The 19,240-nt window shown below is 38.8% G+C and overlaps 1 protein-coding gene across 1 annotated transcript in view; it reads right to left on the bottom strand.

Moving 5' to 3' along the window:
• Positions 1-19,240, bottom strand: part of nalcn (sodium leak channel, non-selective) — an 828,408-nt gene that overhangs the window by 150,772 nt on the left and 658,396 nt on the right. Inside the window, exon 19 of the mRNA XM_039744792.1 lies at positions 13,311-13,384. Within this exon, the coding sequence (XP_039600726.1) occupies positions 13,311-13,384 (74 nt within the window). The remainder of the gene's footprint in view (positions 1-13,310; positions 13,385-19,240) is intronic.

Genomic DNA, 19,240 nt, shown 5'->3' with positions numbered 1-19,240 from the left:
CCCAAATCACTTCACCCTCGAATATTTTCGCGGCAGCGTGTCTATTGGATAGCTGCTGACGGACAGCCTTATATGGGCAGGCACTCAATTACGTGGGAGGTGTGACGATGAGGGACGCAACTCCGCCTCACACGGCGACCGAGCTGCAGGTTATGGCCGTATATATGTACGTAAATAGGTTCCAGTTATGACCGTTACATGTAGAATTTCGAAATGAAACCTGCCTAACTTTTGTAAGTAAGCTGTAAGGAACGAGCCTGCCAAATTTCAGCCTTCTACCTACACGGGAAGTTGGAGAATTAGTGATGAGTCAGTCAGTGAGTCAGTCAGTCAGTCAGTCAGTGAGGGCTTTGCCTTTTATTAGTATAGATTACCCTAACTTGCTGCACATCTTTCCCAGCTTGGTCCCTGTGTCTAGCCAATTGGTACAGGTCCTTTTCTCCCTCCTTAGTGTCCAACCTGTCATACAACTCATCATACACCTTTTCTTTAGCCTTCGCCACCTCTCTCTTCAGCATGTCCCTTATCTCCTTGTACTCTTATCTACTTTCTGCATCTCTCTGACTATCCCACTTCTTCTTTGTCATCCTCATCCTCTGTATACTCTCCTGTACTTCCCCATTCCACCACTAGGTTTCCTTTTCCTCCTTCCTCTGTCCAGATGTCACACCAAGCCCCCTTCTTGCTGTCATCCTTACTACATCTGCTGTAGTTTCCCAACTGTCTGGTAATTCTTCACTACCACCCAGTGCCTGTCTCACCTTCTCCCTAAACTCAACCTTGCAGTGTTCCTTTTTCAACTTCCACCATTTGATCCTTGGCTCTACCCTCACTTTCTTCCTCTTCTTGATCTCCAACGTCATCCTTCAGACCACCATCCTATGCTGCTTAACTACACTTTCCCCTGCCACCACTTTCCAGTCTTCAGTCTCCTTCAGATTGACTCTTCTGCATAGGATGTAATCTACCTGTGTTGATCTTCATCCACTCTTGTACGTGACCCTATGTTCCTCCCTCTTCTTAAAATACATATTCACCACAGCCATGTCCATCCTTTTTTTTTAGCAAAATCCACTATCCTCTGACCTTCTTCATTCCTCTCCTTGACACCATACCTACCCATCACGTCCTCATCTCCTATGTTTCCTTCACCAACATGCCCATTGAAATCCATTCCAATCACCACTTTCTGTCCCTTGAGTACACTGTTCATCACTTTATCCAACTCACTCCAAAAATCTTCTTTCTCATCCATTGCACACCCAGCTTGCGGGGCATATGCACTAACAACATTCATCATCACACCTCTAATTTCCAGCTTCATAATCATTACTCTGTCTGACACTCTTTTGACCTTCAAATCACTATTGACATACTGTTCCATCAGAATAACCCCTACTCCATTTCTCCTCCTATCCACACCATGATAGAACAATTTGAATCCACCTCCGATCGACCTGCCTTACTCCCCTTTCATTTAGTATCTTGCACGCACAATATATCAACCTTCCTTCTCTCCATCATATCTACTAACTCTCTCCCCTTACCAGTCATACTGCTGACATTCAAAGTTCCTACCCAGTTCCACTCTCTTTACCTTCCTCCTCTCCTTCTTCCTCCAGACATGTCTCCCCCCTCTTTTTCTCCTTTTTCTTCTTCGGCCAACAGTAACCCAATTTCTATCAGCACCCTGTTGGCGGTCGTTTTTAACCCGAGGCTCGACCGATCCGATATAGAAATTTTTAGTGTTGTCCGCATATTGATTTGGCAAAATTTTACACCGGATGCCCTTCCTGACGTAACCCTCCCCATTTATCTGGGCTTGGGACCGGCATAAAGAAACACATTGGTTTCTGCATCCCCTGTGGCTGGGTTGTGTATAAATCTGATTCAATAATCATAATTTAATAAAGTGAATGTATATAACATACTAAGTAGAAAAGTAATAAAGATATATCTACATTTATCTACATATATCTACGTTTTCACAGGGACAGGAAGATAAAATTTAAGGAAACAAGAAAGTATGCAAAGAACTTAACAGACCCAAATGCTAGGATGAAATAACTAGAACTTTTGTATTTAATAACTTTTTTGTATTTCATTCTTGCCATTTTTTCAGTATTATTTTGCAACTTGGCTTTTTGTATTTTTTTTAGCTTTTTCTTTGTTAAAGTTTATTCTTTCTTCAGCTTTTCTTAAATATCCTTGTATTAAATTTAGTGTATTAAATTTCATAATTGGTAACTAATGAATTACACTTGAATATGGTGTTTTATACTTTAGTTTCTTTATCCTAATATCCTAAAATCAAATGGAATGAGTTTAAATGGAATTTGAGATGATTTTAAAAGGGAAAAAGAAGAGCAGTCATTGAAGAGGCCAAGATAAATCTCCTAATAATAATAATAAAAATAACTAGAGAAACACAAAATGTTATCCTTAAATCAAAGGCAAAAGTTCTCATTCCATGTTCTAATATCCTTCAAATATCCTTCCCATGAATTTCAAATGCTGACAATACTTGTGTCTGATGTAAAGCATGAATGCCAAGCTGTGTGTGTCAACATCTTACATAGGCGAGGATATCAAGTGACTTCCACATCACATGACCAGTGTGGAAGAAAATTTTGAATACAGACAATACCGGCCCCTCCTAACCCCCTACTCCCCAAAAGGAATGCCCCAATTTACACAATAACACAGGCAGGAGAAAGCGTCAATCGTTATTCTTTATCTAAATCTTAGAAGAGGCAAAAAGCATCATATCAGTGTTTTTGCAAAGAAAAAAGTGTCCTCTGCGCTATATTTATACAATCCATTGATTAGGTTACTATTCTTTAAAAGGAATTCATTACAGATTCAGACAACTTTTAGCATGATTGGTTACACATAGTTGCTAATGGAACGTGGCAGATGTTGATATCTCAGATGACCACAATTTGATTGATAGTCCTCTTTGCTTAGGATGTACATGACATTTTAAATGTATTATTTTTTCATTCTTATTTTTTATTTTAGGAGATGTGTGAACTTTGCCACATACTGTACATCTTGTTTTCCAAAAAGTAAAGAACAATGGCCTAATTAATTTTATGATCCAGCTTGGTACAAAAAACAGGAAACTTAGTACTATAGAAGAATGGTTATGCCATAAATATAACACTTTCTCTTAAGGGTTTATATACAGTGTAAAGTAACAAGAAATACATTTATCATAGTGAATAATAGAATAACAGCGTCAGCTTTTAAGTATAAGCTCAGAAGGATACGAGATGAGGTGCACATTGGACCAGGGTACAAATTCAACTCTTACACCAACAACAAATAGAGCAGCTATGAATAATATGGATGCATCCATGAAAAAACAGAAAATAGTGGTGCCATCAAAAGAACTCTAAAACAAAATGGCACTGTGGTAAAATAAGAAATTAAATTTAAAAATGTAAAAATTATTTATATTCATATAATAACCAAAACTTCCATATAATTTTAATGGAAATGATTTTCATGTTTTTGTGCACCCTCAATTATATTCTAAACTTGTTTTGTGTTCATATGTCCATTCTGACCATGTTAATATTTTTTTTTATGTTTATTGATTCACCATTTCACAATTTTTTGAATGTGAGCTCATGTGAACAAGCCTCTGTGCTTGGGGGGACTACTTTAGTTTTACAAGAGGAATTGATTTAATAATATCTTTGCAAAAAAAAAAAAATGAATGAGTTTTGCACATTTTGAATATACAGCTTGATGACCTGACTTATTATGTGACACAAGAAGCATGAGATTTTTTTCATGCATTTTGCTGTTTTCCAGTGTTGGTCACTGCCTAAACTATAAAATTTGTTAGCTCTGTTCTGCATGAAGACATGAGATTATATTATTTTCTCAACCATCACTATAAGAAGGTCTTATGTGGGTTATTGTTTTTTATTATAATATTTATATATGTATTTTCTTCTCTTGCACTTCTGTAAAGTTTTCATTTCTCCTTGGGGACAGATGAGTATCTAATCTAATGTAATCTAACCACAAAACCACATGGGGTAAGTATCATTTAAAAATATATATATATTATTTTTGGGTAGAGTATTCCTTTACATCCTCAAAATAACTATTGCATTGAAATACAGTGTAGGATAGAGGCTTGCTAGGAGGGGATTCCTGGAAATGAAATGACCCTGAAGTAATACAAGATAGAGGTAAAAATCCAACATGGGCCTGACAAAGAGAAACAGGCAGTGACAATCACCTGCACATACTGTAAAAGCTACAAGATCGCTCCAAGATTCATATCAGGGTCAAGGCAGCTATACTATGTCACAAAGCCATCAATGCCCTCCAGTGCTCCTGAATCCATTGCACCCTTATACCATGACTTGGTTCTAGGGTCGCTATTCATTAGTTACCCCTGCACCAGAGGTCTTTCCTTTAAAGGACCATGCACATTTTGTAGCTTCTCAGCTAAATCACCTTTAAACAGTGGGTACAATTGCCAGCACTCCCTAGCTGAGACCTTAAAAGATTTTCATTAGCCTCAACCCCCAAATCCCCATGATCTTTTCTTCCTGGGCTGCTCCTGTAAAACTCCCTTCCTCGACCCCAAATACATTGACAGAAACCACTGCACCTTGGGTAGACCCCATCTATTTACAGTGGAACATAAAGATGCACTCAGTTGCCTGTGTGGGCTGCTCTAGTATTACTCTTCTGTTGGGTCCATTCCCAGTGCTATCCCATCCTGGTGACACTCTTGTCCCAACAATCCCTTGCCAGCTGGGCAGTCCTTTACAACAATCAAAAGATTTTTCAAGTCCCATTTATTACTGGCTTCTGAAGCACAGAGCTCAATAATGTAGCTGACAATCCTAATCAGACTTGAGTACAAATTAAGGAACAGATATGAGGAAGCAGCTCTTTCGCCAGTGAGTCAAAAATAAACTGAACTTAACTTATCACTGAACTTATAAACTCACACAGCACAAAAGATTTATATCTTATTATGTGGTTATCAGTGTAAAGCAATCCCTGTCAAAACAGAATTGCCTAAATTATTAGCTGCCCCAGAGAATGAAGACAGTATTTGTACACGCAAACAATACAAATTTTCACATTGTTGTACAATTCCATCACATTGTTAGCACATTGGAGTGCCAGTTTTTTTTCAAATACTTTGGGACTCTTCAGTGTTCATCATACTGCACTTGCACAATTAGTGACCATTAGAATGCAACTTCACTATTTTAAATACAAAAAGAGAATTCTTGTACAAAAATCGGAACAGGTTCATGTTACTGTGTTGACAGAAAAAAATGCCAAGATTATTCAAAGCAGGCCAAGCATACCTTGTTATATCTATAAATTAAACAGCACATTATAACTATTAAAATGATGCCATCACATATGGAAACATGTGCATATGCAAAATTATGCCGATATTGTAAAGTACAGCCACATGTTGTTGGATAATACAGTCACCTTTTGGAAAGCTACAAATTCATGCATTTAATTTTGTCAAACAAAAAAAAACATATGTTTTATGTATTTTACAGAAGGATATGAAAAATAAAGCTGACTCCTTGGTTGCCATGAACACACATATTAGAAAGAAATACAGTTATGAAAATTGCAAACGTGGTTTCCACACAGAATTGCACTAAATCAGTTTCTCTACCACTTCGTTCAAGTTTAATTTTATTTTCATAATACAAATTTCCCCTTACATCTGAGAATTCCAATAAGCTTTCTTTGTGTGAATAATATTTCGCCATACTCCCCTTTATCTCATTTTTAAATATATTGAGGTCCTCCAAGGCTTGCGCTTTTTCACATGAAATCTGATGTGGATGGCTGTAAGCCAGACTAATTTGCCTGAAAATGTAAATATGATAAATCAACTAGTCAATAATACAATATTATTATGCTGATTGGGGCATGTTTGGGTTTTATATGCTTAGAATGGCAGCAACATAAGTTGCATTTCGAATGACATTTGAATTTTCCTTTTTTATAATCAACTGATATAACCTGCTGATGTAACTATTTACTGAATTAACATAACTTAAAAAGTTAGGACCAATGTGATTTTTAGCTCTTAATTTTTTTCCACTGACTTCATTTTTTTTACTTTGGGGAACTAAACAAATACAGCATAACAAAAAGACAAGTTTAATGTATAATGGTTATGGTAGCTTTGTAAGATAAAAGCATTAGCCCTCATATCATTCAAGAATAATATGTAAGGTAGCGGAAACCTCCATAAACAGGGTTGAGACTTCTAGATACCTTATGGAGTGTACTCTGCTTTCACTTCAGGATCAGATAGGAAGCAGATACAAAAATATACAACCAGGATGGAGAGATGAAGGAGAGGACTGCTATTTCCAGTTATGTGACATTTGCAAAATGCAGATTGGCCATTTATCTATGACCTCGAAGACACAAAAAATGCTGCAGGAGGACACATTTCATATTAAAGAGTTTCACTTCACAAACTGGGACATAAATACCATACATTTTGCTTGTCCTATTGGCATGTTTGGATCATTTAAAAAAAAAACGACAGGTTAATCTATTTTTTAGCCTCACTGAAGTTTGAACCTGTTAAATAGGAGCATTGGACAAGACAAGGATTAAAAATTAGTATTTTTAAAACATCCACAGGTCTTTGTTTTCAGGATACAAAAGACGTTGATATTACTCACAGACACTTCGTAGTAGCTTTGATTCAGGTCTTCCGAATGCATTTTCTTTGAGACAGTGATATTATGAACCTTTTTATTTTGTAATTAATCTGTTAAACATTACACTTTTAAACCTTAATTGTATTTATCAAATCATATAATTGCATAAAGGCTCCTGCACTAAAATGCTGTAAAACAGTCCCTGTATAATATAAAACCTGGTTAATCTATACAATTGTAACCACAGCTTACTCTAACATAAAATTGCTACACTGAAACATAATACTACTACTACTACTATTACTACTAATAATAAAAATAATAATAATAATGTCTTTACATTTACATAACACTTTTCACTCAAATCACCACATAAAGTCTAGTTTTGAAAGTTCCTAAAACCTTACTGTCTAGCACATTACTTGGTAGCTTATTCCAAGAGTCAATGGTTCTCTGTGTAAAGAAAAACATCCCAATGTTTGTGCAATATTTACCCTTAACAAGTTCCAGTTGCTGTGGTGGGCTGGCTCCAGTTGTGTCCCTGTGTTCTTGATGAACTCATTTAAAAATAACAGTCCCAATCCACTGTACTAAATCCCTTCATAATTTTAAAGATTTCAATCATGTCACCTCTTAATCTTCTTTTGCTTAAACTGAAAAGGCTCAGTTCATTTTTCTTCATAATTCATCCCCTATAGCACTGGAATGAGCCTAGTTGTGTTTCTCTGGACCTTTTCTAGTGCTGCTATATCCTTCTTGTAGCCTGGAGACCAAAACTGCACACAGTACTCCAGATGAGGCCTCACTTGTGCATTATAAAGCTTGAGCAGAATCGCCTTATACTTGTACTCCATACATCAGCCAGTTCTGACAAGGTTCCTCACAACATAATCCTCTGCTTCCTGTGTGTGAGCCAATTCTGCACTCATCTACAAACATCACCCTGAACTCCCACTTTTTTAGGCTGATGCCAAACCTCACATGTGGCACCTTATCAAATGCTTTCTAAAAGTCAAGATAAATAATATCATATGCTCCATCTTAATCATACCCTTTTGTTTCTTCCTCATAGAATTCCAGCATGTTAGTAAAACATGACCACCGCTTCTGTAACCCATGCTGACTGTTCAGCAAAACTCCTGTACTTGCTCAGTCTTATCCTTAATAATTCCTTCCATTAATTTTCCTGTGATTCAAATTAAGCTTACTGGCCTATAGTTGCTTGGATCTGCCTGGACACCCTTTTTATATAACGGGATAATATTTGCCATTTTCCAGTTGTGATGCATGGCCGGCAGCTCAACCCGGCCAACACACCCAGGAAGCTAGACGGCGACTTCCCTGCAGCCTAGTATTGCCTGCAGGACACTATGGGAGATGGACTTCGGCTTCACAGCCCTGCTGGGTACCGTGGGTGCCGCTGCAGGGAGACATGAGGAATTTTGTTTCCCATATAGCCCGGAAGTACTCCTAAGTCATGGGGATGGAAGGACAGAAGTACTTCCGGGCTGAAGAAAATACAAGTCTCCATCTGACCCGGAAGTGCTGATGAATCACATGGACGGAAGGACAGAAGCACTTCCGGGTCAAGGACTATATAAAGGACTAGTGGAGACCAGGGGGAGGGATGGAGTTTGGAGGGAGTGTTATGGAGCTACTGGGAGGAAAGAATTCTTGCATTTATTGTATTGTTTATAGTGTATTTGGTGGATGTGGTGTTGTGAAGGCACTTTTGATAAAAGAAAATTAAGAAATATTCTTAGTGCTTTTACAATTGTGTCCAGAGCATCTGTCTGTTGGGTTTCACGGGGCAACAGCACCTCCTAACATCTGCATCTGCTGTAGCCAGCAGGATTCTGACCGTCGTTTGGGTCAGAAAACCTTTTAAATTAATGTGGTTGTAAGCCCAACAGGCAGTGCTGTGACATGAACGATAGCCAACAAATCTTTGCAAGATAAACTGTCCGTCATGGGAAGGAAGAGGACAAAACAGATCGGTGGTGTCAGACCTAGAAGTATTGGCGCCGGTGAAGAGATGAAGTGAGGCAATCTTCTTCGGGGAGAAAGTCCACCGGATCATAACGTCCAGACTGAGGTACGTGCCAGAGAAAAACCCATAAATTTTTTTGATTTAGTTAATTTTGTTCGTGCACGTACCTCTCAGACAAAGAAGATCTGGAGGGTGTGCAAGACGACGACATGTACCCCGAGGATGAAGACTGTCTTCTCAGCGGATTTCTGGGTGAGGATGAGTTATTACGGCCATTTGCCGAGAGGCCCAACAGAATTATGGGAATGAGAAGGTCCACGTCCTATCGTATAATACTTTGCTCATTAAGATGATGGACTCGGACTTTCCAAAGGGGAAGGGGGAGGCAAGCAAGGCACTGCTCACCCTATACAAAGGTAAGGAGGTCTAGGAAGTGACTGAACGTTCCGCTGACAAATTAGAGCAGGCGGATCGCAGTCAGTTGTTGACCACATTTTGGAACTCAAATTCCCAGCAGCCCTTGTGAGACCCAACGAAGCATGTGCCAGAGATGCGCATGCTCACTGGCTAACGGCCGGGAAGTGGGGCTGATGATGGACCGAGCCCACCTCCGACCAGTTCAAATATTAATATTGATGTGCGGGAGCTGGAAAAGTTGATCCAGCTCATACAAAGTTTCTTCCAGGTGTTATCCTAAATAAAGAAACTGATAAAGGAACTGGGAGCAACGGCCAAAGCGCCTTTGAGGCAGGTGGAGGAATACCTGTAGCGATTGGGTCAAGAGCTTCCCGAGATGGTTAATTTGGTGGTGCAGGTAAGTAATACCAGTACCGTACAAGATATTGGGACGCAGAGTGAAATGGCCCCGCAATTAATTAGTAGCAGGTGACACGTAACCTTGAGCCCTACAGTTGTGACCAGAATGATGACTGAATGGCTGATGGAAGGATCAAACAAGCCAGAGCAGCAGGGTAGTGTTGACTCATGGATTGATTCGATCCCTAAGACATTGGCACCGGTCATTCATAAATTAAAAGGGGGTGCAAACAGCAAAGGGTCTTATGCATAGAGAGACCCAGACTGTGAGAAATCCCCAGATCAAAAAGGAGATCCCAAAAGAGAAATGAGGGTCTCCTGATACAATAGAGCATGAAGCTGCGAGCTCATGTGCGGCTGACGGTCCACCCTCAGCTGTTAGATGGGCAGAGCAACCATTCCCAACCTGTTTTCAGTCTCGCAGGGCAAGACTATCAGGAGGAAGGCGGCTGTGCTATGAATGCCGCCAGCTGGGCCATATGTGGAGAAATTGTCCACGGAGAACTGGGGAGGAAGTAAAACATCATATGTGCAGTATCTCCCCACAGTTCTCCTGTGATTGTTTAACAGGGCAAAGCCACTGTCCGGCCACAGCAAACAAAACCTCCTGGAGAAGGACAACCCTTGCGGGACTGGACGCTTCACCCCACTGTGCTCATCTGAGGGTGGGGAAATTGACACTAGATGGTGACTTCCCTGCAGCTTAGCGGTGCCCTGGATTCCCGCAGGACACTGGGTACTGTGAATGCTGCCGGGTGATGCTGCAGGGAATTTTGTTTCCCCTATAGCCTGGAAGTACTCCCAAGTCATGGGGATGAAAGGACAGATGTACTTCCAAGCTGAAGAAAATACAAGTCTCCATCTGACCCAGAAGTGCTGATGAATCACATGGACGGAAGCACTTCTGGGTCAAGGACTATATAAAGGACTAGTAGTGACCCAGCAGGAGAGACAGAGTTGGGAGGGAGTGCAACAGAGCTGCTGGGAGGAGAGAATTGTTGTATTTATTGTATTGTTTATAGTATATTTGGTGAATGAGGTGTTGTGAAGGCACTTTTGATAAAAGAAAATGTAAAAAATCTTCTTTGTCCTTTTACAATTGTGTTTAGAGCATCTGTCCATTAGGTTTCACGGGGCAATGGCGCCCCCTAATGTCCATACGGTCCTTCTGAATCTCTCCAGTGCACAGTGACTTCCTAAAAATATGTGTCAAGGGTTTATATATGTACTTGCTAGCCTTCTTAAGAACTCAAGGGTAAATATTATCTGGTCCTGGTGATTTGTTTGATTTCAGACTATTTAATCTGATAAGTACTTCTCCCTCTACAATTTCTAAATTATTCAGAACCTCTTTAGTAGTCCCATTTATTGCTGGGAGGTTATGTACTTCCTCACATCAGAAAAATGCAGGTTTAGAGCATCCACTATTTCACTGTCTGTATCTTTTAATTCCCCTTTACTATTCCTGATGCACTTCACCTCCTCCTTGACTGTTCTTTTACTACTAAACTACTGAAAGAATCTCTTAGGGTCATCTTTTGCCTATCTGCTATATTACTCTCCAATTGTCTTTTAGCCTCCCCATTATCCTTCTTAATGGTTGCCCTCATGTTCTCATACGCCCAACGATTCACTTTGGAGATATTAGTCTTATATGCCTCATACATCTGTTTTTTTAAATTCCCTATGCCATGTGACAGAACATTTATGTTTCTGTTTCTGTCTTATCTGGTCCTACAATCCCTTGTGCATGAAGTGGCCACTTACCTATGGCTACGGGCCAATAGACATATCAACATTCAGCCTCCAATTCCTTCATATAACATTATCCTATAAGTTGTAAAAACAGACACCCCAGAACCTCGAGAAGCCATAGAAAAAATTGGCCTAACTCTGCTTGCTCAGGTTTTACTCATATAATAAACAGTTTTTAGAATCGATAAAGTAAAACTGACACGAATGCATATCAATGCTTTATGACTTTACCATGGAAGAATCGGAAGAGACACAATACCTACCCCAGAACACGAAAGGGCAGCTCCTGCATAGGGGGCGCCTGGACAGTTCTGGAGCCCTGGACTGCAGCACTACTGTCATATTCAGAAGTGCTGCCAAATGAGGATCCGGGTGCACCGGAAGTACTTCCAGGAGCCTATCCAGCACTTCTGCCACACTCGGAAGTGTTGTCAAATGAGGATAGAATATAAAAAAGGACGCCTCACTCCATTCAAGGAACCAGAGTCGGGAGGAGGAGGACAAAGCTTGTGGGAGAGGGGTGGAGGAGAAAGAGAGAAAGAAATAGAGAGAAAAGGGACTGAGCAGTATTTGTCCCTGATTTATTCACTGTGTGGTGAAAAAGGCAAGCAAAGAAATAAAAATGTATTGCTTTTGCACTTATGTAGTCTACCTGTCTGTGTCCAGGTTCGGGGAGTGGTACGGCTCCTGTTTATTCCACAGCTGAGTGACTGACAGTGGTAATTGGGAATTATGTATTCTTTGAATACTAAGCTATGATAGTTTCTTTCATTGTAGACTTTTTTATATGGAATAATATACATTTATTCAATTTATTCATAACATTTAAATAACTCCATTAAACCTAGATTGGTGATGATTTGCCAGTTAGGAAAGAGGTTGCCAGGGAAAAAACTATGGAAGTAGACAGGGACAGAACCCAGCAATGACAAGAGAAAGTGAAAAACATACCAGACCTGGTGACTTGAGACATAATACCATTACAAGAAGACAGACACCATTAGAGAGAGTATTCTATGATATGGGTATACTGGAAGTCATGCTAGGGCAAAAGACAGGTACACCAGTGAAAGAGAGACAGATGTACAGCCTGTCAGAGACCAGACAATATTCCCCTAGAACAACAGAGGGCAGACTGCAGATGACTGGGTCACTTCAGATTGAGAGAGAAGGTGCATTTACTAATGGAGGAAAGAAGAAAAGAGAACCCCTTTAATACGAACTTTCTTGGAAACAGGGAGCAGTATATCAACCCTGCCAGCAGATGGCAGTATATCATCCCAGCCTCCAAGTAGGATTGCATTATCTCATTAAAGTTGATATTCAGACAGAATGCATGATGTCTCTTTCCATTGTATAGGATGGCAATACAAATTACATAGAGTGAAAAGAATGGAACAACAAGGTCATTGAAAGTGAGGCATTGCAGAAACTTCCTAGGAAACCTCACCCTTTAAAGGGTACAGAAGGCAAAAAGGAGTCATTCTATAAAGTGCCCCTAGAGGGTATTATGGTTTGGTAGTCCCAGGACTTTTTTTGATCCCAGGTTTGACTCTGAGAGAGAAAGAGGTCTTATAGCCAATTTACCAGCCAAGTGAGCCTGCATGGAGTCCCATAAAGAAAGATGAAAGGTCAGGTTAGGAATCAGAAAGGCTTAACTAGGCAGCTTGGATTGAATGCAAACTTGCAGACACAGGGGGCCCCAAGACTTAACTTGAGAACTGCTGATCTAGAACCATGGTTGACTAGTATTATTTAATTTTTTTTTTTTTATTAAAGTTTCCTTGTACTTTCCAGAACTATACTTTTTGTTCGTTTTATCTGTTATGATATTAGCATCTAGTTGCTCCATATTTGGGATTGCAGGTACAAAAGGGTATTAACTCTATATTTGAAACATTCATAACCTATTAAAGGAGTATTTCATTAGTACAAAAAAATAATTCCTCAAAACAGTAACATTTTAAGAGCTTTTTTCAGAAATACAGATTTTTATTAACATAAGATGATTACAAAAAAGAATTTGAAAATAAACCCCAAAAAATAAAATACACACTTACCGGAGAATTTTATTAATGGCACTTTCTTTCTCAAGAAGATTTCGGGCACGAATGCTGGAAACAGACTTCTGCAGCTGTGAAAACAAGCAAGATTTCTATGACTTAATAAAAGTAATTTTATGTTTGACATCCTTTAAGACTGAAATTATATTACAACAGCTATTTTATTGAAGTACTGAGAAATGTGTTTAATTTGATTACTGAGTAACGAGATTATAGACTTTTTTAAATGTTCCTTAAAACTGATGAGGAACTACAGGGAAATTATGCTATAGAGGCCACAACATAAGTGTTTATTTGCATGTGAATTTTCCATTTTTCATGAATAATAAATGTTTATTAACTATTACATCTACACAAAACATTCATTTATTCCATTATCTTCTGCTTGCTTTGGAGGTGCAGCTAACCCTCACTATAATAGGAGTAAAGCAAGGAGTGTCCCTGTAATCATATGAGCACACTCACAATTACTTGATATACCAGTCTATTCCATACCATAGCATAGGTCTTTAGGCTATGGGAGAAAACCTGAAACATTGAAGAGAGAGCAAGCAAGTTATACGGGAGCCCATGGTAACTCCACATAGAAACATTTCAGTCTGGAATGAATGAAAACAGGGTACAATGCTCTGTTATCAGCACTACCCACTGCCTAAAATAAATGCATCTATGAAATGCATTCCAATAATGATAATAATGCAAGAAAAATCATTATTAGATCATTTATGTGAAAGAAAAAAAAACAAAAATTGTAATTAATGCTTATTTAATACTAAGTCAAGCCTAAACTCGGGCAAAGAAAATCTTAATTAACACAATAAGGTTGTAGTGTTTATGTGTATTTAATAAAAGAGGTTCTTGTTTAAGAATAAGGTACCTTTTTGTGTTGCTTTGTGTGGCAAAGCATGTCTAATAATCTGTCATTTTGAGATATTTTCATCATGAGGTAAATTTCAGAAAAAATTCACACACAATGAAGAAGAATTCTGCACAACAAACTTAACCTTCAGAAAGCAGAAGGCAGACCACACTGATGCTATATCTACGTCAGTACTGGATGCTGTTGAAAGATTGAGCAGCTTAACATTTTTGAAGTGACTACAGCTGATGAACTGAAATGTGATCAACATATTTCTCCATCTATTCTCACTAATTCCTACAGATGAACAGCAGAGTCTATCCTCACTAATGGCATAACATTCATTGCAAAACACAGCTACAACTCAATTCTTCCCTTTTGTCTCTCTCCCTCCACTTCTCCAGATGAGCTTTCTCCTTCTTCCACCTGACTCGAACTTGACTGGATGAAGTTTATTTTGGACCCAGGACTACTTCAGCTGCTAGGGCATAACCTGATGGAACTACTTCTAGGTCAAATGGAAGTCACAAAAAGTCATTCCTTTGAATCTGAAACTAATGGTATTATTCAACAAATAAGTTACGTTTTTATGTATTCGGGTGTTATTTGAGCAAAAATTGGGAGGCATTTTTTGGGAAAGAAATTACTAAAAATGTGTTCCATTTAAATTAATAGTAATTATGTGTTCATATAATGAAAATTCACATTACAAAGGAGATTCCAGGACTGGATTTGTTTCATATAGCAGGTGAAGCCATTATTTTATATATTGTACTAGCTGTCCCCCGTGGTTCCGCCAACGTAGTTGTGAAACAGGACGTACTTTAAAAATCAAACTAATAGTAATAATAGTGAACTAATAGTAATTATGTGTTCATATTATGAAAATTCACATTACAAAGGAGATTCCAGGGCTGGATTTGTTTCATATAGTAAGTGAAGCCATTATTTTATATATTGTACTAGCTGTCCCCTGTGGCTCCGACAACGTAGTAGTGAAACAGGACGTACTTTAAAAATCTATTTAAAAAAACAATGTAATTCTGGCCAAGTGGAAGGTAGGTATGCTCCAACATCAAACACTGGCACTGTATCTGATCATGTTCAGCTCTGATGGGAGAGCATCCCCCACATGGGGAGAACAGCACATTGTCGTGATATCTCTGCAATCAGCAGCTACACTCTAAAACACATGTAGCTCTGATCTCTCTCTCTAAAATCTCACACATTACTCCTTAACAATTTTTAAATGATAACATGTGCTGAACAAACAGGTATCGCTAACTAAGTGGAGGCAATGTATGCTCCAACACATGGTGACAGATAGATCGACTCAAATGGAGGCTGCCGCATGAGTGAGGAGGACCATGCCCAGCTTCCCACTCCTGAGGTCCCACTTCCCCCTCCCCTCTCTCTCAGATTCGCAGAAATAAGTCGGTGCTGCAAGTGAACTATGATACTTAGCGTGATGAGAGAAGTCACAACATCAAACGGAATGTTCAAGCAAATTATAGTTCTCTTGTAGAAAGTGGACGGACAGATGTTGGATTTTATATATTTATATATACAGTAGATATAGATATGCAATACACTCATACTCTATGTATGCTGTTTATTACTTAATCCATTCATTTTTAAGTGTGTTTTTCTAATTGTTGATATTGTACCACTGTCATTATTGTGAGAAGACATTTAAGCAAGAATTTCATTGCACTATTTACAGATTACAAAGTGTAGTTACCAATATCAGTTCTTAGAGTTAATGATCATGTGCTATATTTGCAGATTAGCAAATCTGTTATTATCTTTTTAAGATTTTAAAGGTCATGAAATTACCTTGAACAATCCGTCTTTCACCAGATTTCAGCACTGGGCATGTCGGAGGAAACATACAGTATTAAAAGGAGAGAAACATTCCTAAGACAGTCTTCCAAAATGTATTGCATAGCTTCTTGTAGTGGATCTGCTTGGGAAGCACTGACCAGAGAGATTTCTCCAGCTCATTTGAGATTACAACTAACAATATACATACAACATATACAAACACACAAAGTGGTCACTTTATAAGATGAAACTGTGCAAAACTGAGTTGGTTAACCATTTTCTCTCTGAATAGCCTGAAATGTTGTAACTGTTGCCCTTGGATGCTAACTCAAGCCAACTCCAATGTGGTCCCTAGTTGTTGCAAATTACCTTAGGAGGGATCTCTATTTCAAATACAGTGACTTGTTCTGTTTAAGTTCTCAGATGCTCTGTCAGGTTAAGGTGAGTCCATTACCTTAAGACAAATACATTTTTCAAGTTCCTGGAATCATTCCAGGATATTTCTATACTTGTAGCATATAACACTTTCCTGTTGAAAAAAGCCATTCACAGACGGGCATACTAGTACTTACACCATTACAATGTCACTAAAACACTTCATGGGTTACACAAGTTCAGGGTCATCCCACTGGTACAATACAGCAGACCAGGTGTTAGATTTCTAAAACTAACATACACACAAAAAGAAGCCTGAGATGTGCAAAAGCAACTTCCATCCATCCATTTTCAAACCCGCTGAATCCGAACACAGGGTCACGGGGGTCTGCTGGAGCCAATCCCAGCCAACACAGGGCACAAGGCAGGAACCAATCCTGGGCAGGGTGCCAACCCACCGCAGGACATGCAAAAGCAACTTTCCATGCAAAAGTCAGGATTTATGAAAGAAAACTTGATGGGAGTATTTACGTATATTTCAGGCAATTCTAAATATTTCTGAGAAGCTGGGAAATGATGAGACTCTTGATCAAGTAGGGAAATGCAGTGAAACCAGCCAAATGATGACCCACATGTACAGTATAATAGCACTGAGCTGTTGTTATATTGTCTGTTAAAGTGACAAGCGTATTAAACCTAAAAAGTGATGAATTTGATGCATAGACTATATTTGAGTTGTCTTTTAAGTGGTTCAATGCTAAAGAACTTTTTTTATTTATTCATTAGTTTGTATTGGTTACTTGTTGTCACTTCTAAGGACTGGAAACCAATAAAATTCATTGCTGTCAATAACGGCATGAAGTAAAAATATAGGTGTGATTAAACCCACTGCATACACAAAGCTTTAAAGATCATGCCCTATAGCTAATTCATTGCCTAATCGTTTGGCACAGCTTGACTAGTTTGGCACAGCTTGAAGACTCTGGAAAGGGTCATATATGAAGGGAACAAACTTTTAGGGTGTGGTTGATTTTTTTTGCCTATGACAATGATTGGCTTATGCGATGTTACGGGCTAATATCAGTCATTCTCTTTCTGAGTTGCTGAGTGCTAAGTTGGGACAGGTATTAGAAAGACAGACTGACAGAAATCAGGATCTACCTGTACTTATCCAGGTTTTAACAAAGCTTGACTTTTTGACAGCATACACTAACCAGAGGGAACAGGCCAGATCAGTAATATCTCAGCCAAGCTTCATTCCTGCTATGCTGGAAGCAATAAACTGACTGTCAAGGTGCTGCATTCAGCTTCCATATGATGTGGGTGCACAGGCTAACATAAAAAGATAATTTACAGCAGTGTCCAGTTTTACTAACATAATCAGAGCAATTGATCAGATTGCACTCATATTACAATTAGAGAGCCTAGAGAGAATAAAGCTGATTTTGGTAACTATAAGCAGTTCTATTAACGCACAAGTCATCTGTGATGCTAAGATGAGACTGACAAATGTTGTGGCTCAGTGGCCTGGGTCAACCCATGATTCATTGATTTTGAGATGAAGTAGCAATGGCATACAACTTGTTGATGGTGCTGTATGTGATAGCTGGGTGTGTGATAGGAGGGAAGCTGCTCTACCAGCCAATGAAAGTCTGCAGGAGTGTGATTGAATATGTATGAGGTATATTAGCATGTTTCAGGGTGGCAACCAGGCAAGGTTTGAGTCACGTTCACATACACACATTTAAAAGATGATTGTGACTTTTAGAGAGAGAGAGGTAAGGAGCAGGCACTGATATAGCACATTGCCGCACTCACCACACGACAAACCAACTCAGGATCCAGATTAGGACCTGAGTGTTGACATGTAACGGGTGACACCTCAGCACCAAACTAGTTCAGATGGAATGGAACAGTGACTTAACAAGAGTAAATTCACTACAAATATGAATATGCTAGGTTTTATAAATCTGATTATTTTTTGGTTTACAAATTTTCAGTTATTTTACGTATGCATATTTTCACGTTCCAATCCACTCAAAGTTCTATAAACAAGATCCCAGACAAGCTGTGGCTTCTTATCCTCTTGACATCAGCCATTGTCCCAGTCCCTGTTCCGATCTCCTTTATTTAGGTGCTAACCACACCCATGTGACATGTTAGATGATTACAGAATAAGAGAAGTAAATCTTTGTGGCAGTATTTGAACATTACACTCTCCTGAAAAAGGTTCCATTTAGCAGCCTGCAGTTTTGTTTTTGATCTAGTGTTCAGGTTTTGCTATACTGTATGTTTTTTGAATTCTTATCACGGGCTTGCCCATTAGAAGATTGTTTGACCTTTGTCTCGGTTTAATAGACTTTAAAAGCCAGGCATGGATCTTGTTATTGCTTCTAGCACTAAAGATTTTCTGAACGAGCCTTTTTAATTTGTCTCTCAAAGCTGGCAATGTATTAAGAAACCAGTATTCCATTCTTTCTACGAAGTGAGTCCCTGCAATGTGAGAGCTGGCTTTGCAGAACCATTTTAAGTAAAAGTCATATCTCAAAAGCACATTTATGTGCATGAGACAGGTGAAAATACTGGAACTTAGAGCTGTTATCTCATGCCATATCTGATGTATAAGAACTATGATGTGTGCAGTGACATGTCTTATAGCAATATGTAAACTACTTGTTCGTCTGTACTGCTCCTAAAATTATTTTTTATTCGTAGTTTGGTTACTAATTGTCACAAGTACAGGTCTTCAATAGACTTGACTCACAAGTAAAATAACTGGCTAAATAAAAGCATAACCTCTGTAGCTTTGACAACTAACATTTTTCTAGTCGGCAAGTGCTATTTTTGTCAGATTGGCCCTAACATGCTT

This window comes from Polypterus senegalus, chromosome 2 (assembly GCF_016835505.1).
Source record: "Polypterus senegalus isolate Bchr_013 chromosome 2, ASM1683550v1, whole genome shotgun sequence".
Lineage (NCBI taxonomy): Eukaryota > Metazoa > Chordata > Cladistia > Polypteriformes > Polypteridae > Polypterus > Polypterus senegalus.
This window is presented reverse-complemented; position numbering and strand designations above follow the sequence as displayed.